The sequence below is a fragment of the Hylobates moloch genome, unplaced genomic scaffold, assembly GCF_009828535.3.
Source record: "Hylobates moloch isolate HMO894 unplaced genomic scaffold, HMol_V3 SCAFFOLD_21, whole genome shotgun sequence".
NCBI lineage: Eukaryota > Metazoa > Chordata > Mammalia > Primates > Hylobatidae > Hylobates > Hylobates moloch.
This window is the reverse complement of record NW_026652296.1, coordinates 24,223,789-24,245,554: the sequence shown is the minus strand read 5'-3', so window position 1 is coordinate 24,245,554 and position 21,766 is coordinate 24,223,789. Positions and strand designations below refer to the sequence as shown.

Sequence of the window (21,766 nt, the reverse complement as noted above, 5' to 3'; positions counted from 1 at the left end):
ACAAAAATACAAAAATTAGCTGGGCATGATGGCGGATGCCTGTAATCCTAGCTACTCTCAGGATGCTGGGGCAGGAGAATTGCTTGAACTCCGGAGGCAGAGGTTGCAGTGAGCTGAGATCCCGCCACTTTACTCCAGCCTGGGCAACAAAACAAGACTCGGTCTCAAAAAAAAAAAACCCAGGATTTTATTTCATGGTTTTGTATAACTCTAGTTTTGAGTATCTTTTCTAGTATAGCTGTATCACATGATCCTTTACTCATTCCTAATCTTTATTTGCATCTGTCTTCTTTTTATCTTGATCAGTCTGACAGGGTTTGTTAATTTTATTAATCCTCTTATTTTTATTAATTTATCTTCCCTTTGGGTTAGTTGTATTATTGCCTTGCTAATGTCTTAAATTGGAAGCTAATTCATTTTTTCAGCCTGTCCTTTTATATAAGCTTTGAAGCCGATGCATTTCTCTTTGCTACTTTAGCTGTATCTGACAAGATCTACAACTTCCACTGTGATTTCTTTGACGACTGGGTTATTTAGACGTGTAAATCTTTGTTTTTATATGGGAGTTTATTAGTTATGTTTTCATTACTGGTTTCTAACCTATTTATATTAATGTCAAAAAACATGATCTCGTGGCTCATGCCTACAATCCTAGCACTTTGAAAGGCTGAGGCAAGAGGATCACTTCAGCCCAGAAGTTCAAGACCAGCCTGGGAAACATAGCAGGACCTCTTCTCTATTTAAGAAAAAAAAAAAAAAATTAGGCCGGGCGCAGTGGTTCATGCCTGTAATCCCAGCACTTTGGGAGGCTGAGGCAGGCGGATCACGAGGTCAGGAGTTCGAGACTAGCCTGGTCAACATAGTGAAACCCCGTCTCTACTAAAAATACAAAAATTAGCTAGGCGTGGTGGCGCATGCCTGTAGTCCCAGCTACTTGGGAGACTGAGGCAGGAGAATCGCTTGAACCCGGGAGGCGGAGGTTGCAGCGAGCCGAGATCGCACCACTGCACACCAGCCCGGGCAACAGTGCGAGACTCCATTTCAAAAAAAAAAAAAAAATCAGTTGGGCGTCGTGGTGCACTCCTGTAGTCCTAGCGACACAGGAAGCTAAGGCAGGAGGATTGCACACGCACAGAAGGTCAAGGCTGCAGTGAGCTGTGATGGCACCACTGCACTCCAGCCTGGGTGACAAGACGGAGACCCTATCTCAAAAACAAAATACATGATCTGTATGATACCCAGTTCTTTGTAATTTATTGTATATTTTATGGCCAAGAATGTGGTCATTTTTAGCAAATGTTCCATGTGTGAAAAGTATATTTTATATGAGGTTGAGAGTCTTCTCTGCGTGTGTGTGTGCGTGTGTGCACACACAGATTTTTTTTTTAGTCGGAGTCTATTCATCTATTGACGGACACTTGGGTTGTTTCTACCTTTTGGCTACTGTGAGTCAAACTGCTATAAATATTGGCATACAAGTATCTTTTTAAATCTGTTTTCAATTCTTTTGGGTTTATACTCAGAAGTGGAATTGGTTGATCATGTGGCAGATCTATGTCTCGCTTTCTGAGGAACCACCCAACTATTTTCCACAGCAGCTGCATCATTTTATATTCCTACCAGTCATGCACAGGGTTCCAGTCTCTCCACATCTTTGCAACACTTGCTTCCACTTTTCTTGATAGCTTTTGGGGTTTGTTTGTTTATTTTGGAGACAGGGTTTCACTCTGCTGCCCAGGCTGAGGTAACAATAGTGCCATCATAGCTCACTGCAGCCTTGACCTTCTGGGCTCGAGCAATCCTCCCACCTCAGCCTCCTGTGTAGCTGGGACTACAGGTGTGTGCCACCATGCCCAGTTTGTTTGTTTGTTTGTTTTGTTTTGTTTGGTAGAGAAGAGGTCTCACTGTGTTGTCCAGGCTGGTCCTGAACTCCCAGGCTGGTCCTGAACTCCCAGGCTCAAGTGGTACTCCACCTTGGCCTCCTAAAGTTCTGGGATTACAGGCAGGAGCCTTGATAGCTATCTTAATGGGTATGAAGTATCATTATGGTTTTGATGTGCAGTTCCCTGACGACTAATGCTGTTGAGATGTTGAGCGTATTTACTGAACATCTATCTTTGGAGAACTATCCTTGTACATTTTAAAACTGGGTTGTTGGCCGGGCACGGTGGCTCACGCTTGTAATCCCAGCACTTTGGGAGGCCGAGGCGGGCGGATCACGAGGTCATGAGATCGAGACCACGGTGAAACCCCATCTCTACTAAAAAATACAAAAAATTAGCCGGGCGTGGTGGCGGGCGCCTGTAGTCCCAGCTACTCGGAGAGGCTGAGGCAGGAGAATGGCGTGAACCCGGGAGGCGGAGCTTGCAGTGAGCCAAGATTGCGCCACTGCACTCCAGCCTGGGCAACAAACACAGATCAACTCCCTCTCTAAAAAAAAAAAAAAAAAAAAAACTGGGTTGTTTATCTTTTTGTTGTTCAGTTGTAGGGAATTCTTATATATATTCTTGGCATTATACCTTTATCAGATACATGATTTGCAGATATTTTCTCCCACTCTGTGCGTTGTCTTCATTTCTTCATAGTGTCTTTCTATGAGACAGAGTCTCACTCTGTTGCCCAGGCTGGAGTGCAGTGGCACAGTCTCAGCTCACTGCACCCTCCACCTCTCAGGTTCAAGTGACTCTCCTGCCTCAGCACCCTCGAGTAGCTGGGAATAATAGGCATGCGTCACCAGCCTGGCTAATTTTTGTATTGTTAGTAGAGACAGGGTTTCACCATGTTGGCCAGACTGGTCTCAAACTCCTGACCTCAAGTGATACACCCACCTGAGCCTCTCAAAGGGCTGGGATTATAGGCATAAGCCACCACACCCAGCTTTTTTCTTCATAGTGTCCTTCAATGCATAAAAAGTTTTCCATTTAATGAAGTCCAGTTTATCTGCTTTTTTTTTTTCCTTCTTTCATTGCTTATGCTTTTGGTGTCTTACAAAACCATTGCAAAATCCAAGGTCATGGAGATTTGGTCTTATGTTTTCATCTGAGAGTTTTGTTTGTTTGTTTGAGACGGAGTCTCGCTCTGTCACCCAGGCCGGAGTGCAGTAGCGTGATCTTGGCTCACTGCAACCTCCGCCTCCCAGGTTCAAGTGATTCTCCTGCCTCAGCCTCCCCAGTAGCTGGGATTACAGGTGTCCGCCACCAAGCCTGGCTAATTTTTGTATTTTTAGTGGAGATGGGGTTTTGCCATGTTGACCAGGCTGGTCTTGAACTGCCGACCTCACCTTGGCCTCCCAAAGTGCTGGGATTACAGGCATGTGCCACCACATCTGGCTATTTTTTGTATTTTTAGTAGAGACGGAGTTTTGCCATGTTGCCCAGGTTGCTCTTGAACTCCTGGCCTCAAGTGATCTGCCTGCCTTAGCCTTTGCCTTTCAAAGTGCTGGGATTACAGGCATGAGCCTCCATATTCATAACCATAATCCCTTTGATTTCTCCCATCTCTCCGTCCCCTTTTAGAACTCTGATAGATGCATGTTCTTTCTCTTCCATGTCTCTGAATCTCTTTTTAGTAGTTTTTCTTTTTTAGTACTTAGTCCCTACTTCTGTTTCTAAAAAGATAAAGTACCCAGGTGCAGTCTTATATAATAATTTTTTAGGAAAGACTCCCTTTTATTCCCACTCTTCTTTAAACTAAGCCAGACACAGGTCCCCACTGTCTACCCTGGGGGGCTCATTTTATTCCCCCCAGCTTAACTACTATTCGTTTAAAATAAAAGTTTTATTCTATTCATGGGGCAGCTGAAGCATTTTGTACCTGAAGCCTTTCAGCCCTCTCCCTGTAGGGCTGTGCTACTCAGGACAAGTCCTCAGCAGGGTTGAATGTCTGTGTGACCTCCAGGGTGGCCTTGTTTCTGTGATGGCCTGATTTTCCTCCTGCTCTAGTTCCAGAGCCCCTGTTTTATCTCCTTCCATTGTCTTACTATCTCTGCTTTGAACTCTTTTACATATTCATGGATGTTACAATTTTCATCTATTCCCTGGCAACAATTTCTGGTAAGTATTCATGTGCCATTTGCTGTTCCTGTAATATCTTGAACTCCTGTGTCAGTTTCCTTTTAATTACTAATTTCTTAATGAGGTGAATTCTTCCTTGATGAGCTCTTGTAAGTAGATCACTGTGAGAGAGGGGCCAGGACTGTGTCCCAGGCTGGCAGGAATCTGTACATGGGAATGGGTGCCTGGGAGAGTTCTATCAGGCTTTTCTTCTGCACAGGCAACTACAGGGCTCCTCACAGTGCAGGACCTCCCCACCAGTGTCATTCTCCTTGTTGCCGGCTAGGTTCAGGAAAGCTCTTGCTGCAGTCCACACTCTTTTGTTTTTGAGACAGGGTCTTGCTCTGTCACCCAGGTTAGAGGAATGCAGTGGTGCCATCATAGTTCACTGCAGCCTTGAAACCCTGGATTCAAACAATCCTCCCGCCCCGCCTCGCCTCCTGGACAGCTGGGACTATGGGCATCCGCTACCACACCCAGCTAATTTTTAAATTTTTTCATAGAGAGAGGGTTTCACTTTGTTCCCCAGGCTGGTCTTGAACTCCTGGGCTCAAGTGATCCTCCTGCCTCAAGCCTCCTAAAGTACTGGGATTATAGGTCTGAGCCACTATGCCCAAGCCTCTTTTTTTAATTTCAAATAAGAGATTATTGGGTATGCTACTTTTTTTTGTTTGGTTTTTGAGATGGAGTCTTACTCTGCCACCCACGCTGGAGTGTAGTGGGCGTGATCTTGGCTCACTGCAACCTCCACCTCCCAGGTTCAGGTCTAAGCTCACCACAGCCTCTGCCTCCCAGGTAGCTGTGACCTCAGATGCACACCAGCACACCCAGCTAATTTTTTGTATTTTTGTTGGGGACCTCCTGCCTCCCTAAGTGCTGGGATTACAGGCATGAGCCACTATGCCCGGCCAGCATTTTAAAACTGGAAGTCACAATACAAGATCAACCTTGTATTCCTGGGTTAAAGACTTCTCGATTAGGATGTTTATTTTTTACAATTCTTCTGATCCTATTTGCTTATACTTTTAAGACTTCTACATTTGTTAGTGAAAGTGGTCCATTCTTGGCATGTCCTATCTGCTGTCAGAGTTCCTAAAACAAGTTGCATCATTTTCCATGTTTATTTAATCTCTGGAACAGAATATATGAAAAAGGGATTTCCTGTTCCTTGAAAGTTTTTAGTACCTCAGCTGTAAAACTACTTACACCTAGTTCCTTTTTCTGAGAAGAGTTCTGCTTCAGTTTCTTAAAAATACCTATGAGTCTAATCAGATTTTTATTTTGAGACTGAGTCTTCCTCTGTCACCCAAGCTGGAGTGCAGTGGCACCATCTTGGCTCACTGTAACCTCTGCCCCCTGGGTTCAAATGATTCTCCTGCCTCAGCCTCCTGAGTAGCTGGGATTACAGGCATCTGCCATTATGCCTGGCTAATTTTCATGTATTTGTAGAGATAGGATTTCATCATGCTGCCCAGGCTGGTCTTTAACTCCTGACCTCAGGTGATCTGCCTTAGCCTCCCAAAGTGCTGGGATGATAGGCGTGAGCCACTGTACCCGGCCTCTCTTCTTAAGACCATGATTTATGTTTTTCTGGAAAATGTTTTACATTTACACTCAGTTTTCATATTTGTTGCCATAACATGTGCTCAGGAAATGGGATGGGGTTCACTTTATATTGTTTGTGTTTTTCTCAATGAGAATGGATTAACGTTTAGATAAAATGAAGACCACCGCCATCATGAAATAATGAGTTCTACCCTAAGGGAGTGTGGGGGGAGATGAGAAGCATGATGCCATCCCACCAAACCCTGTGCTGTGCTAAATCAGTCTTTTTCCACCCTCTGTTTCTCAGTCTTAGGAAAAGTCCTCAGTGCTGTGGGCAGTGCCCAGCTACTGATGTCCCAGAAATTCCAGCAGTTCCGGGGCCTCTGTGAGCAAAACTTGGTGAGTGTGATTCTCCTTCCTCCACAGCAGGGCTTCCAGCCTTTGGCTGCCCACTACACTCTGCCAGCCCCTCGAAGCCTCTGTGCCCTCCTCTGTAACACACACACAGTGCGGCTTCCTCATGGTGTTGGAAGGACAGTGGCAATGTGTGTCAGTGTCTGTCTAGCACAAGAAAGGGGGCAAAAGCGGCCCTATCAGACTTCTAATATTTTTCCATGTTGAAACAGCCACATGGATGGTAAAGTCAATTAGCACTGGTTTATTTATATAAAATATATTCTGTATTGGCCGGGCACAGTGGCTCACGCCTGTAATCCCAGCACTTGGGAAGCTAAGGCGGGCGGATCACCTGAGGTCCAGGAGTTCGAGACCAGCCTGACCAACATGGAGAAACCCCATCTACTAAAAATACAAAATTAGCCGGGCGTGGTGGCGTACACCTGTAATCCCAGCTACGAGGGAGGCTGAGGCAGGAGAATGGCGTGAACCCGGGAGGCGGAACTTGCAGTGAGCCGAGATCGCGCCACTGCATCCAGCCTGGGCAACAGAGAGAGACTCCGTCTCAAAAAAAAAAAAAAAAAAAAATCCCACTGCTGGGATTGGTGGCTTGGCTTTCTCCCTCCCTCTTACCTGTTAGGAGGGCTGGCCCTGTCAGGGTCAGAAGCAAAGTCCTGGGCTGTTCTGCCTGTGGGAATGTGTGTGCTCCCAGCGGGAGGCAGTGGAGATCGTTTGTCTCCAAGACCTAGAGAGACCTGGGGGTTGCGTTGTCATGGAACAGAGTGACACGAGGGAAACAACACAGATTCTGTGACCTTCCCCACCTGGGAGTGAATTGGGCTTCTCGGTGTCACTGTCACACCATGGCCAAGAACTTGTTTCTTCCGTCCAAAAAGAGAACACCCATCTGCTAGCATACACATACATTAGGGACAGGAGTGCTTTCCTCACCACAGCCCTTAGACTATCCCCCAAAGAAAGATCCCCACCACTAGGGCTGGTGCTGACCCGAACTGGCTTAAATTCATTCATACAGATACTGACCCAGACACTAGGCCTCAAGAGCCCCCGCGGGCACTGGCAGGGCCCAGAGGAACCCTGCTTGTTGGGGGGGGTCGGGGGGAGCAGGACAAGCCTCTGCTGAGCCGGCCCCACTGATCCCCATCTGGCCCACAGAACCCTGATGCCAACCCACGCCCCACAGCCCAGGACCTAGCAGGGTTCTGGGACCTGCTACAGCTGTCCATCGAGGACATCAGCATGAAGTTCGACGAACTCTACCACCTCAAGGCCAACAGCTGGCAGCTGGTGGAGACCCCCGAGAAGAGGAAGGTGAGCATGGAGCAGTGCGGAGGGGAAGTCCAGGGACAAATTCCTGGTCGGCAATAACGCTGCCCACATCGGTCAGTGCTGCTTGGCTCCCTTCTCCGTGTGTCGTCTTTGAGCTGGGGGCTCACGTCCATCACTGCGTGGGGTCCATGCTTGGCACTTTTCTGGCATGCCGCTTGCTCCGTGTAGTTGAGGCTGCCCCTGAAGCATGTGTCCTGCCCTGCATGTCCAGAAAAGGGGATCCTGGGAGAGGCATGCCCACAGCCTCAATCACGTTATAACAGAGGAGGCAGGAAAATGGTCCCTTCTCCTGGGGCCCTGCTGCCAGGAGTCCTGAGGTCTGGAGCCAGCTCTGTGACCTTGTGGTAGCCACCCTCTTCCCTGAGGCTTCCTTCTGCAAACCAGAACCAGTGACCCCTGTTGAACCGTGGCCCTGTCTAATCCCCTAGAATAGCCTGTAAAGTGGGACCTGAAGCCCTAAATTTGTCTCTGGGTGTGACTCAGGCTAGCTCCTGCCCAAGTCTCAGGCTCCCAGTGGTTCAACATGAGGGCGGACACGGGGATCTGCCCGTCCCCCCTGCTCGAGCGCCCTCGGAGTCTAGGCTTGCGTTCCGCTCCAGTGCCTTGTGCTCTTCCCACTGTCATCGCTTCTCGTGGCTTCCTGATTCCAAGTGTGTGTTGCTTGCGCCCGATGCGGGGAGGCTGGGGTGGAGACTCCAGCTGCCGGCATACGGTGGGGGGTAGTGCCACACAAAACGTGGCACCTTTATTTTATTTTTGTTCTCTCCTCACTGTCTCACTAAAGGAAGAGAAGAAACCACCCCCTCCGGTCCCAAAGAAGCCAGCCAAATCCAAGCCGGCAGTGAGCCGCGACAAGGCCTCAGACGCCAGCGACAAGCAGCGCCAGGAGGCCCGCAAGAGACTCCTGGCGGCCAAGCGGGCAGCTTCTGTGCGGCAGAACTCAGCCACCGAGAGCGCGGACAGCATCGAGATTTATGTCCCGGAGGCCCAGACCAGGCTCTGAGACCGTGCAGGAGGAAAGAAACGATTTTAAATCATTAAAATCACAAAAACTAAGTGCGAACGGAACAGAGTTTTCTCAGCCTTTGCTGTGGTTATTCTGTCTTAGAGACCCTGAGCCAACTTTCAAATTGACGCACACAAGGGCTCACAATCTGGCTTTTTCGGGTCCCTCCCAGCTTTAGGTTATGAAGATTTTACTCACAAAAAAAATCAACAAAAATCACAAAACTAGAAAACTTTTTTTTCCCTCTTGCTGGCCGTGGTGGACTAGATAGATGGACGTCGGCAACTCCCGGCCCAGCCTCCAGACTGCGGTCTTTTTACTCGTTCTATCTGATGAGAACTCACACTAGCTTGTTTACAAGATGACGACAGTCCAAGGGCAGCCTTGGGCACCTGCCATGTCCTTCCTTTCCCCGGCTACCCCCACTCTGACCTTGGATTTTCATTCTTTCTTAGTTTTTCTCTTTTCCCTTCAGAGCTCACACATTGGTCACCATTGTGGCAAGCGGCTTTCTGGGTCTCAGCCCTCTCTGCGGTTGAGGGCCCAGAGGACAGAGAGATGGACACAAGTCCCCTCCCTCCCCCGCCAAGTGCTCACACACAGCCTCCCACGCGCACACACACACACACACACACACACGCAGATAGAGGCGCCTCACTGGGAGGTGCCCCGCCAGCCCTGGGTAGTGTCAGGCAGGACTCACCGCTGAGCAGATGAGGGAAGTTTAGTCTTGGGGGGGAAATTGAGACGAAGCCACAGTTATCACACTCCAGACTCCCGCCCTTTTATTTTCTCCAGCCCCTTCTTCCTTCAGCAAAATCTAGGACTCCGAGTGGCTTCCAGGGGGCTGTCAGTCCTCAGCCGCGCCTGTGTCCAGTGCCCAAGGGGCGGGTGGCGGTATCTGTATGTATGTGTACATATGCACATAGACCTTAGAGTGTATAGTTAACAAACGCCCATCTGCTCACCCATGCCCACCCAGCGCCGCTGCCGCTGGCTCTCGGGGCACCTGGCAGGAGGCGGGTGTGTGAATAGCATATATTTTTACATGTACTATATCTAGGTGTGTGTACAAGTGTGTGTAAAAATATATACCTTGTGTGTAAGCAGCCCTTTTTTTTTGGTCTCCACCCCCTCCCCCCCCACTCCTAAGGGCCCATCTGCCCAGCCTCTGAGTTTTCTGTTCTATTTTTTTTTTACCCCAATTATCCTTCTCTCTCTCCTGCCCCCCCCCCATCCCACTCCCAGGGTGTCACGAGCCCTGAGCTGCAATGGCCCGGGCCTGCAGGGCGGGGTGGGGGAGGGCAGGGGCTCAGCCCCGAAGCCAGCTCAGTACCCAAGGGGCTGCTCTACGCTGTGTATGCGCCTCTTTGGCATCCAAGACATCCTCTTGGCTGGCGCTTGCTGCAGGGGGGACCCCCCCCTCCCCAGGTGAACCAAGGCCCTGCTCTGGGGCCCATTTCCAGCTTGGCCGCCGTCTGTGACCTTGGGCAAGTCACTTGACCTCTGTGTGCCTCAACTTCCTCCTCTGTAAAACGGGGACAGTCCCTGCCCCTCCCTACCTCACAGGCATGTTGTGAGAATAAATGAGGTAACGTGTACTGAGGGCTTGTGGCATTATTGCAGGGGGATGAGCAGAGTGGGCCCAGGAAACTGAACCAGACCCCTCCCAAAAGGCAGTTCTGTAGAGACAGCCTGATGGGAGTGCCAGCCGGGATGCCAGCTCTGTGATCTGGGGCGGGAAGATGGAGCTGACCGTCCCCTCTCCCGAAAATGAGTGTGCAGCACTTAACCAGCTTCCTGTTTGAAATAAACCCTTGAAAGATAGATGCTATCACAGGAGCCAGGATAGGCTGATAAAGACCACCCCAGAGGACAGTTTACACCCTCCACAGATCCACAGTCTGCACATTCTTCAGGGCGGGGTACTCGGTATCCCCATGCCTGGCAGCTGCTTCCACTCTGTCAGGTGCGAGCCCTAAGTGCATCTCTAGAGCACCTCCTCCACAGGCCCAGTGCTGGGGCAGAGCTCACTCTGGTGAGGGAGACAGATATTGAACGTGACAGATAAGGTCAAGTCAACGACAGGTGGTAAAAAACAAGACGCGGCAGAATGAGGCTTCAGGACCCCGCAGCGCGACCGCCAAACCCAGCCTGGGCAGGAGTGTTCTGGTAGAGACCGGAAGGATGAGTGGGTAGCCAGCTTTCGGGGAGGGAGTGGCACGCAGTCCTGGCAGAAGCAGGAGGTGCCGAGCCCCGGTGGTAGGAACATACCTTTTTTGTTTTTTGAGACAGTCTTCCTCTGTCACCCAGGCTGGAGTGCAGTGGCGCGATCTTGGCTCACTGCAACCTACGCCTCCTGGGTTCTAGCAATTCTCCTGCCTCAGCCTCCCGAGTAGCTGGGATTACAGGTGCCTGCCATCATGCCCGGCTAATTTTTGTATTTTTAGTAGAGATGGGGGGTTTCACCACGTTGGCCAGGCTGGTCTTGAACTCCTGACCTCAGGATCAGCCCCCATTGGCCTCCCAAAGTGCTGGGATTACAGGCGTAAGCCACCGCACCCGGCTGGAACATGCCTTTTAGAAAGTTCTCTGGCCAGGCTCTGGAGCCACAGATTCCTGGTCTCCTCCCTTGGCCCAAGCCAGCCAAGAAGCTCGTGATCTCAGGCCCAGGGGATGCACGGACCCTGCCTTCCCAGCAGCTTTGTTCAGGCTACCCGGCCCACCCCAGTGAGGCCCCTGGGAGCCCATCCGAACTGTGGCTGGACCCCTATGCTTGGAGCAGCCCTTGTCCGTGGATCCCAACACCTGTTAGTAGTGACAAAGCATCTGGTGACCACACGTGGCTTGGATTAACTCCAGGGCTGGCGCCTTCCCAGACCTACCCCTCCCCTGAGACCCAGCTGGGGGTGACTTGAAGGGTAAGTGAAGAGGTTTCCGGTTGCATCAGGCACTGAAGCAGACGTTTAGGGGTGCAGCTAGCAGCCGGCTCTCCCGGATGGGCCATGGAGATTGGGGATGGACCCTTAGCCTTCCTGCTTCTGCTGTGGCAGGGGAAGGGACTTGAGGGTTAGATTAGGGTCTCAGGAGGGATCCTGCACTCTATTAAGCACAAGATGGGGTAGGGGTGTCTGATGTACAGAATCTGGACCCCCACGCCCAGCCTTCCTGGCACAGCAGTGGAGAAGACGCCGCCTCCATTGAAGGAACAGTATAATAATGAAAACATATCCGGCGGCCAGAGTCACCGATTACCAATATTTCACCCATATGGGCATTATCCCTCTCGGATACATACACATTGTTTTCCCCGTGAGCCATCTGAGAGTCAGTGGCATACACTGATATTTCACCCCAAAACACATCATGCAACTCCCAGGCACAAGGACGTTCCTGCACAACCACAATACCATCACCACCCTCAAACTTAAGAAAGGAATGTTCCAGGGAGCACCTCCTTTACCCAGAAGGGCACTCGGCGCACATATTAGTATGGCCTAAAGCACAGCCCATACACCAGGTGCCCTCACAACCTTGTCCCTTATACCTTCTCCCTTTTATCCATCCAGGGTCCCATTAAGGATCAGTCACTGCTTTCAGTTACCATGTCTATCTGTCTGGTTTTGTTTTGTTTTGTTTTTTCTTTTCTTTTTTAGACAAGGTCTCACTCTGCTGCCCAGGCTGAAGTGCAAAGAATGGTGTGATCATGGCTCACTGCAGCCTCAACCAACTGGGCTCAATCAATCCTCCTGCCTCAGCCTCCCAAGTAGCTGGGACCACAGGTACATGCCACCATGCCCAGCTAATTTTAAAATTTTTTGTAGTGATGGAGTCTCACTTTGTTGCCCAGGCTAGTCTCAAACTCATGGGCTCAAGTGATTCTCCTGCCTTGGCCTCCCAAAGTGCTGGGATCACAGGTGTGAGCCACTGTGCCAGGCCACCATGTCCTTCTAGTCCTTCTAGTCTCTTTAAAAATCAAAATTTCCCTACTTTTTTGGTTTTGTTTTTTGAGATGTTGATGTTTTGTTGTTTTGTTTGTTTTAGTATATTTTGTTTGTTTTGAATCGGAGTCTCACTGCAACACCCAGGCTGGAGTGCAGTGGCGCAATCTTGGCTCACAGCAACCTCCGCCTCCTGGGTTCAAGAGATTCTCCTGCCTCAGCCTCTCAAGTAGCTGGGGACTACAGGTGCCCGCCACCACACCTGGCTAATTTTTGTATTTTTAGTAGAGATGGGGTTTCACCATATTGGCCAGGCTGGTTTTGAACTCCTGACCTCACGTGATCCTCCCGCCTTGGCCTCCCAAAGTGCTGGCATTACAGGCGTGAGCCACCGTGCCTGGCTGAGATGTTGGTGTTTTTAAAGTATCCAAGCGTGCTCTATAGGATGGTGCACCATTTGGGTTTATGTTTTCTCATGGCTGGATTCAGATTAAATGGTTTTCACAAAAATATGACTTAGATGATGTCCCATGTCCTTGTACCTTGTTCCATCAGGGACGCATTTGTCACTTCAGAGAAAGGCTGACAGCAGCTTCCCAGAGAAGCTGGGAATGAGTCCTCAGCTTCTGTGTTTCCAAAGCCTAGTCCTCCAGGGAACCAGGACAGGGACAGACAGGAAGCGCCCTCCTAAACGCTGCAGGATATGACCACAGAGGCAGCAGAGGGGACAGGAGACTGTCAGCCACCTGTGGGTCCCTGAGAATCCTACACGGCCCAGGTTTCCCTTCTGGAACCCCAAGCTCCCTAGGGTTGTATGTTTCCAGAGTCAGCACAGAGAAGGCTCAGCTACCACCAGGAACAGCACTGGGCCCCCAGACCTTATAGACAGGACAGCAGGACAAAGCCACTGCCACCAGAAGCCTGAGGGCCAAGTACCACGCGGAGTCTGCGTGAGCAAATGCTGTGGAGGACAGACCCACTGAGATGAGGTTTCTAGCACCAGCAGTAGAATGGGCTTTACGACAGCAATTCTAAACCGTCTCCTGCCCATCGGAATCTGTGGCTGATCTAAAAGCTGGTGTGGTTTCTGCTGCCGCCCCTGGTCCTACCATATGGCAGCCAGGGGAATTTTCAAAATGCTGACTAGGCTGCATCACCCTTTGCTTAAAATCCCTAAACCCAGGCCAGTGGTTGGCTCACGCCTGTAATCCCAGCACTTGGGGAGGCCGAGGCGGGTGGATCACAAGGTCAGGAGATCAAGACTATCCTGGCTAACATGGTGAAACCCCATCTCTACTAAAAATTCAAAAAAATTAGCAGGGCATGGTAGTGGGCGCCTGTAGTCCCAGCGACTCGGGAGGACGAGGCAAGAGAATGGCATGAACCTGGGAGGCGGAGCTTGCAGTGAGCCAAGATGGTGCCACTGCACTCCAGCCTAGGTAACAGTGCGAGACTCCGTCTCAAAAAAAAAAAAAAAAACCTAAACCCAGCCTCCTCACCTAGGCCTTAGAGGGTGCCACCCACCTCTATAGCCACACCTCCAGTGAGAGCTGCCCTTGGCCGCCTCAGGGCCTCCCACAGGGTGTCCCGGGCCTCCACCACTGCAGCTGACATCGCTCTTGCCTCCACTCTCAGGACAGGTGGCCTTTCCCCAGGGAAATCCCGCCAAACACCTGGGCCAGGCCAGGTCGGTGCCAACGCCCTGCTCAAGAGTTGCTTTCCGGCCGGGCGCGGTGGCTCACGCTTGTAATCCCAGCACTTTGGGAGGCCGAGGCGGGCGGATCACGAGGTCAGGAGATCGAGACCACGGTGAAACCCCGTCTCTATTAAGAATACAAAAAGTTAGCCGGGCGTGGTGGCGGGCGCCTGTAGTCCCAGCTACTCGGAGAGGCTGAGGCAGGAGAATGGCGTGAACCCGGGAGGCGGAGCTTGCAGTGAGCCGAGATTGCGCCACTGCACTCCAACCTGGGCGACAGAGCGAGACTCCGTCCCAAAAAAAAAAAAAAAAAAAAAAAAAAAGAGTTGCTTTCCTTTGCTGTTGTCACTGATGTGATGATGCTTTTATTGATATCTATGTGATGATTTGTGAATATCTGTCTCTACGCAGAAGATGGTGGGCTCCCAAGGGTGGGAAGAGAGTCTTCACCAGGTCTCAGTGCCTGGCAGAGAGTAGAGCCTCAAGAATGATTTCCTAAATGAAGAACCTTAGCAGAGAAGGCAATATTTGCTGGGCTTTCAGAATGGACAATATTTGAACCAAGCTATGGCAGTGAAAGACACAGTGAGCACAGTGGCAGAGGTGTAAGGCTATGCTGCTGCTCCAGGCGGGGCTGGGGCCAGACTGGCCTTGAATGCCAGGTTAAAAAGTAAGGCTTTCAGGCTGAGCACAATGGTTCATGCCTGTAATCCCAGAACTTTGGGAGACCGAGGTGGGTGAATCACTTGAGGCCGGGAGTTCAGGACCATCCTGGCCAACATGGAAAAACCCCATCTCTACTTAAAAAAAATAAAAAATTAGCCAGGTGTGGTGGTGCATGCCTGTAATCCCAGCTACTCAGGAGGCTGAAGCAGGAGAATCGCTTGAGCCTGAGAAGCGGAGGTTGCAGTGAGCTGAGATCACACCACTGTACTCCAGCCTGGGAAACAGCAAGGCTCAGTCTAAAAAAAAAAGGCAGTAAGGCTTTCGGGGGCAGTTTTAAATGGAACAGGGACATTTCTTCATTTCTTGCCACAGAACCCCACTTCCCATAAAACAGGGGCCCCCGGTACTAGCCTCCATAGACCCATGGTACTTTCTGGACCCAGTGAGCCCATACTTTGTCTCCAAAATGTCACCCCAACCCCCAACCCAGACCCAGTGAAGCCCCTGTGGCCAACACGGGACATGGGCCTTTGGGGCCCCACTGCTGCCTTTATGTCTTTAACTTTCTGTAGACTGACAACTCCCACATCTAAATCTCCAGCCTGTATTTTTCCCTGAAATCCACCCTTCCCACTCAACATCTCCACTTGGATGCATAACGCGCAACTTACACATCCACCAACTCATAACATTAGAGGGAATTCAGGAATTAGGAAATCATCATTTGGGCCAGGCACAGTGGCTCACGCTTATAATCCCAGCACTTTGGGAGGCCAAGGCGGGTGGATCACTTGAGGTTAGCAGTTCAAGACCAGCCTGGCCAACATGGTGAAACCCGTATCTACTAAAAGTACAAAAATTAGCTGGGCGTGGTGGCACGCACCTGTAATCCCAGCTACATGGGAGGCTGAGGCAGAAGGGTTGTGCCGGGATTGCCAATGAACTGTACTCCAACTGGGTGACAGAGCGAGACTCTGTCTCAAAAAAAAAACTATTGGTTGAAATTTTTATGAGGAACAGAATATTCACAATCCCAAAGTAGCACACCACATGTTACTTATTTTCCACTGTTCATGGACTGGAAGACTTAGTTTTGGTAAGATGGCAATACTCCCCCAAATTAATCTACAGGTTTAACACAACCCTTACCAAAATCCCAGCTCCCTTTTCTGCAGAAATTGAGATGCTGACCCTAAAATTCATATGGAAATGTAAAATTTTACTACAAAACTAATGTAATCAAGGCTGAGCACAGTGGCTCATGCCTATAATCCCAACACTTTGGGAGGCTGGGACAGGAGGATCACTTCAGCCCAAGAGTTTGAGACCAGCTTGGGCAACACAGTGAGATTCCATCTGTACAAAAAATACAAAAATTAACCAGGTGTGGTGGCACACACCTATAGTTCCAGCTACTCAGGAGGCTGAAACACAAGGATCACTTGAGCCCAGGAGGTTGAGACTGCAGTGAGCTGTGATCATACCACTGTAGTCCAGACTGGGTGACAGAGCAAGACCCTGTCTCAAAAAATAAATAATAAATAATCAAGATTGTGTAGTACTGGCAAAAGGGTAGACATATATATCAATGAAACAGAATTAAGAGTCCAAAAGAAACCCATACATTAATGGACAACTGATTTTAGACAACAGTGCCAAGGCATTCAATGGGGAAAGAAGTATCAACAAATGGTGCTAGTGTAACTGGATATCCAAATGCAAATAAAAGGAAGCTGGACCCTTACATTGCAACATATACAAAATTAACTCAATACGGATTAAAGACCTGAAAACTCCATCCTGGCTAACACAGTGAAACCCCATCTCTACTAAAAGTACAAAAAATTAGCCGGGTGTGGTGGCGGGCACCTGTAGTCCCAGCTACTCAGGAGGCTGAGGCAGGAGAATGGCGTGAACCCAGGAGGCAGAGCTTGCAGTGAGCCAAGATCGCGCCACTGCACTCCAGCCTGGGCAACAAAGCGAGACTCCGTCTCAAAAAAAAAAAAACAAAAAACATGAAAGCTAAAACTAGCAAACTCTTAAAAGAAAACAGAAGTGGGCAGGGCGCGTTGGCTTATGCCTGTAATCCTAGCACTTTGGGAGGCCAAGGTGGGTGGATCACAAGGTCAGGAGATTGAGACCATCCTGGCTAACACAGTGAAACCCTGTCTCTATTAAAAATACAAAAAATTAGCCGGACGTGGTGGTGGGCGCCTGTAGTTCCAGCTACTGGGGAGGCTGAGGCAGGAGAATGGCGTGAACCTGGGAGGCGGAGCTTGCAGTGAGCCGAGATCACGCTACTGCACTCCAGCCTGGGCGACAGAGCGAGACTCCGTCTCAAAAAACAAAAAGAAAAAAGAAAAGAAAACACAAGTGTAAACATATTCATAACCTTGGATCAGGCAATGACTTCTTAGGTATGACACCAAAGCACAAGCAACCAAAGAAAACACAGATAAACTAAACTTAAAAGTTAAAAACACTTGTGCTTCAGCTGGGCACGGTGGCTCACGCCTGTAATCCCAGCACTTTGGGAGGCCAAAGCCGGTGGATCACGAGGTCAGGAGTTCAAGACCAGCCTGACCAAGATAGTGAAACCTTGTCTCTACTAAAAGTACAAAAATTAGCCAGGTGCGGTGGTGAGTGCCTGTAATCCCAGCTACTCGGGAGGCTGATGCAGGAGAATCACTTGAACCCAGGCGGCAGAGATTGCAGTGAGCCAAGATCGCACCACTGCACTCCAGCCTGGGCGACAAAGCAAAGCTCCATCTCAAAAAACAAAAAAAAATTAAAAATAAAAAATAAACTTGTGTTTCAAAGAACACGTTTATCAAGAAAGTGAAAGGATAACTCACATAATAGGAGAAAATATTTGAAACTCATGTATCTGATAAGGGTGCATAGCCGGAATATGTAAAGAACTTCTACAGCTCAAAACCAAAAGACAAATTTTTAAATAGGTAAAGGATCTAAATAGACACCTTTTTTTTTTTTTTTTTTTGAGACAGAGTCTCCCTCTCTGTTGCCCAGGCTGGAGTGCAGGGGCACGATCTCAGCTCACTGTAAACTCCACCTCCCGAGTTCAAGTGATTCTTGTGCCTCAGCCTCCCGAGTAGCTGAGACTACAGGCACCCACCACCACCCCCAGCTAATTTTTGTATTTTTAGTAGAGACGAGGTTTCGCCATTTTTGCCAGGCTGGTCTCAAACTCCTGACCTCAGGTGATCTGCCTGCCTCAGCCTCCCAAAGTGCTGGGATTACAGGCATGAGCCACCACCGTGGCCAGCCTAAACAGATACTTCTCTGAAGAAGATACACAAATGTCCAATAATAAGCATGTGAAAAATGCTCAACATCTTCAGTCACTAGACAAATGCAAATCAAAACCACAATGAGATGCCACTTCACACCTAATAGGATGACTAGAATTAAAAAGACAAGCAGGGCCAAGGAGCTGTAGTCCCAGCTACTCGGGAGGCTGAGGTGGAAGGATTGCTGAGCCCAGGAGTTCAAGTCCAGCCTAGGGTAACATAGTGAGACCCCGGCTCTAATACAAACACAGGCAGACAAGTATTAGTGAAGAAGTAGAGAAACTGCAACCATACACTGCCGGCGGGAATTCAAAATGGTACAACATTATGCAAAATAGTTTGGAAGTTCCTTAAAAGGTTAAACATAGAGGCGTTACCATATGACCCAGCAGTTCCACTCTTATATACCTGAGAAAGCGAAAACGTATACCCACACATAAACCTGCAGATTAATGGGCAAAAAGTAGAAACAACCCAAATGTCTATCAACTGACAAATACAAAAACAAAATGTAGCATATAGCCATACAACAGAATACTACTTGGCAATGAAAAAGACTGAGGTCCTGGGACATTCTGCAATATGGAATGATCTCTGAAAATATTATGCTAAGCGAAAGAAGCCAGACATTGTATGACTGCATTTGTTTGAAGTTTCTAGAGTAAACAAGCTGGCTAGGCGTGTGGCTCACGCCTGTAATCCCAGTACTCTGGGAGGCTGAGGCAGGTGGATCACTTGAGGTCAGGATTTCGAGACCAGCCTGGACAACATGGTAAAACCCCATCTCTACTAAAAATACAAAAATTAGCTGGGGTGGTAGCAGGTGCCTGTAATCCCAGCTACTAGGGAGGCTGAGGCAGGATAATCACTTGAACTCAAGAGGCGGAGGTTGCAGTGAGCCCCACTCCACTCCCGTCTGGGTGACAGGGCGAGACTCCATCTCAAAACACAAAAACAAATTTCTACAGTAAACAAACTGATAGGGAAATTAGATCCATAGTCTCCAGGGGCTGGGATGAGAAGAGAATGAGAAATGATTGCTGACAGGTACAGAGTTTCTTTGGGGGATTACTTACTAAAATGTTGTGGAATAATTACATAGTAGTGCTGATGATTACATAGCTTTGTAGACACACTAAAACCAATGAATTGTACATTTCATAGGTGAATTTTATAGTTTATAAAAGATAACAATTTAAGCTTTTCTTTAAAATACAGAAAACCTGTAGAATAAGAAAAATATTTACAAATCGTATCAAGGGATTAATATCCAAAACATATTTTTAAAACGCCTAGAATCAAAAAAAAATGTTTTGGATATTAATCCCTTGGCACCTTTTTTAAATGGGTTAAATATTCTATTTTTTTTTTTTTTTTTTGAGATGGAGTCTCACTCTGTCCACCAGGCTGGAGTGCAGCAGCGCGATCTCGGCTCACTGCAACCTCAGCCTCCCAGGTTCAAGTGAGTCTCCTGCCTCAGCCTCCCAAGTAGCTGGGATTACAGGCGTGTACAACCACACCTGGCTAATTTTTGTATTTTTTGTAGAGAACAGGATTTCACCATGCTGGCCAGGCTTGTCTCAAATTCCTGGCATCAAGTGATCCACCCGCCTAGGCCTCCCAAAGTGCTAGGATTACAGGCAAGAGAAACCACACCAGGCCCCTTGTACACTGTTGATGGGAATTTAAAATGGTACAGCCACTACAGAAAACAGTTATTGCAGTTCCTCGGAATGTTAAAAATAGAATAACCATTTGATCCAGCAATTCCATTTCTGGGCACATACCCAAAAGAATTGAAAACAGAGACTTATATGTTCACAATGTCAGGTTAAAAAAACAATAGCAGGAATTTGAAGAGACCCATGTTCACAGAAGCATTATTCAGAATAGCCAAAAAGTGGAAGCAACCCAAGTGTCCATCCATGTTGAGTGGACGAACAAACTATGCATACAATGGAATATTATTCAGCCTTAAAAAGGACGAGAGCCTGGGCAACATGGCGAGACCCCACTTCTACAAAAAGATTTTTTAAAAAAAATTAGCCAGGGCCAAGCACAGTGGCTCAGGCCTATAATCCCAGCACCTTGGAGGTCCTAGACAACTGCTTGAGGCTAGAAGTTTGAGACCAGGCTGGGCAACACAGGAAGACCGTTTCTACAAAAGTAGAAAACTTAGCCAGGTGTGGGCCGGGCGCAGTGGTTCACACCTGTAATCCCAGCACTTTGGGAGGCTGAGGCGGGCAGATCACGAGGTCAGGAGATCGAGACCATCCTAAGATGGTGAAACCCCGTCTCTACTAAAAATACAAAAAAAAAAATTAGCCAGGCGCGGTGGTGGGCGCCTGTAGTCCCAGCTACTCAGAAGGCTGAGGCAGGGAGAATGGCATGAACCCGGGAGGCGGGAATCCGTCTCAAAAAAAAAAAAAAAAAAAAAAAAAAGAAAACTTAGCCAGGTGTGCTGGTGCATGCTTGCAGCCCTAGCTACTTGAGAGGGTCAAAGCATGGGGATTGCTTGAGCCCAGGAGGTCAAGGCTGCAGTGAGCTATAATTATGCCACTGCATGCCACCCACGGCAACAGAGTGAGACCCTATCTCAACCCCCCACCCCCAAAAAGAAATTCTGATATACACTAAACATGGATGAACCTGGGGCTTGAGGACATTATGCTGGGTGAAATAAGCCAGTGACAAAAGGTCAAATGCAATATGATTCCATTTATATGAGGCTCCAGTGAGTGGATAAACTTACAGGAAACAGAAAGATGAATGATGACTGCTGGGGTGGGAAGAAGGGGGCAAGGTGGAGTTAGTGTTTAACTGGCAGGGAGTTTTGGCTGGGGAAGATGAAAGCACTCTGGAGATGGATGGTGGTGATGGCTGCACAACAAAGTGAATGTATTTAATGCCACCAAACTATACACTTAAAAAGGCTGAAAATGGCATGAACCCAGGAGGCGGAGCTTGCAGTGAGCTGAGATGCGCCACTGCACTCCAGCCTGGGCAACAGAGGGAGGCTCCATCTCAGAAAAAAAAAAAAAAAAATGCTGAAAATGGTAATTTTATGTTATGTATATTTTACCACAATCAAAAAATAAAATGTAAAACTGGGACACTGAAGAAATGTGATGACAAATGATCTTACTTTGTCTCCTGGACCAGAAAAAATTCCTCTAAAGGACATTATTGGGATAACTGGCACAACCTGAATATGGACTGTAAACTAGGTAATTAAATCAATGTGAAAATTGTCCTGACTTTTATCATTGTACTATGCATATTGAAGAGAATCTCCTTTTTAGGAGGTACTCACTGAAATATGTAGAGATAACAGGACATATGTATGCAAGAAACTCTCAAATGGTTGGGGGTAGGAATAAATAAATATAAATGTATGTACATGTATTATATATATGTATATGGAAAGCAAGAAGAAAATATAATAAAACCCAGTGGTAACAAATGGAGAATCTAGATGAAGGTATACAGGGTTCTTCGCACAGTTCTTCTAATTTTATCCTAAGTCTGAAATCATTTCAAAATAAAGTTTTTAAAATTAATCTGTCCAAAATAGAGTTTCTTATCCCCAAACTGCTTCACACAGCAAACCCATCATAGAAAATGGCAGCTCTATCTTTCTGGTTGCTCAGATCAAAACTCTCAGAGTCCACCCTGACTCTTTTCTTTCACACCCATTCCGATGCCCCCGCAGATCCTACCGGCTGCACCTCGGAAATAGTTTTAGCAGTTGTCCCTCGGCCTCCCTGCTAGTCCGGATCAGCCTGATCCTTGCTGGGTGGCTC

General features: G+C 48.4%; 1 protein-coding gene and 1 long non-coding RNA gene across 11 annotated transcripts in view; one reads left to right on the top strand and one right to left on the bottom strand.

Annotated features, from left to right (window-relative positions):
• Positions 1 to 8,399, top strand: part of DLGAP4 (DLG associated protein 4) — a 168,805-nt gene extending 160,406 nt beyond the window's left edge. For all 10 annotated transcript variants that reach the window (XM_032141839.2, XM_032141840.2, XM_058433152.1 and 7 more), the window contains 3 exons: positions 5,905 to 5,996; positions 7,170 to 7,325; positions 8,128 to 8,399. In XM_032141839.2, coding sequence (XP_031997730.1) covers positions 5,905 to 5,996; positions 7,170 to 7,325; positions 8,128 to 8,346 — 467 coding nt within the window. In that variant the 3' untranslated portion in view covers positions 8,347 to 8,399. The remainder of the gene's footprint in view (positions 1 to 5,904; positions 5,997 to 7,169; positions 7,326 to 8,127) is intronic.
• The window catches only part of LOC116460759 (uncharacterized), a 77,287-nt gene that overhangs the window by 14,701 nt on the left and 40,820 nt on the right, over positions 1 to 21,766 (bottom strand). The window lies entirely within an intron of this gene.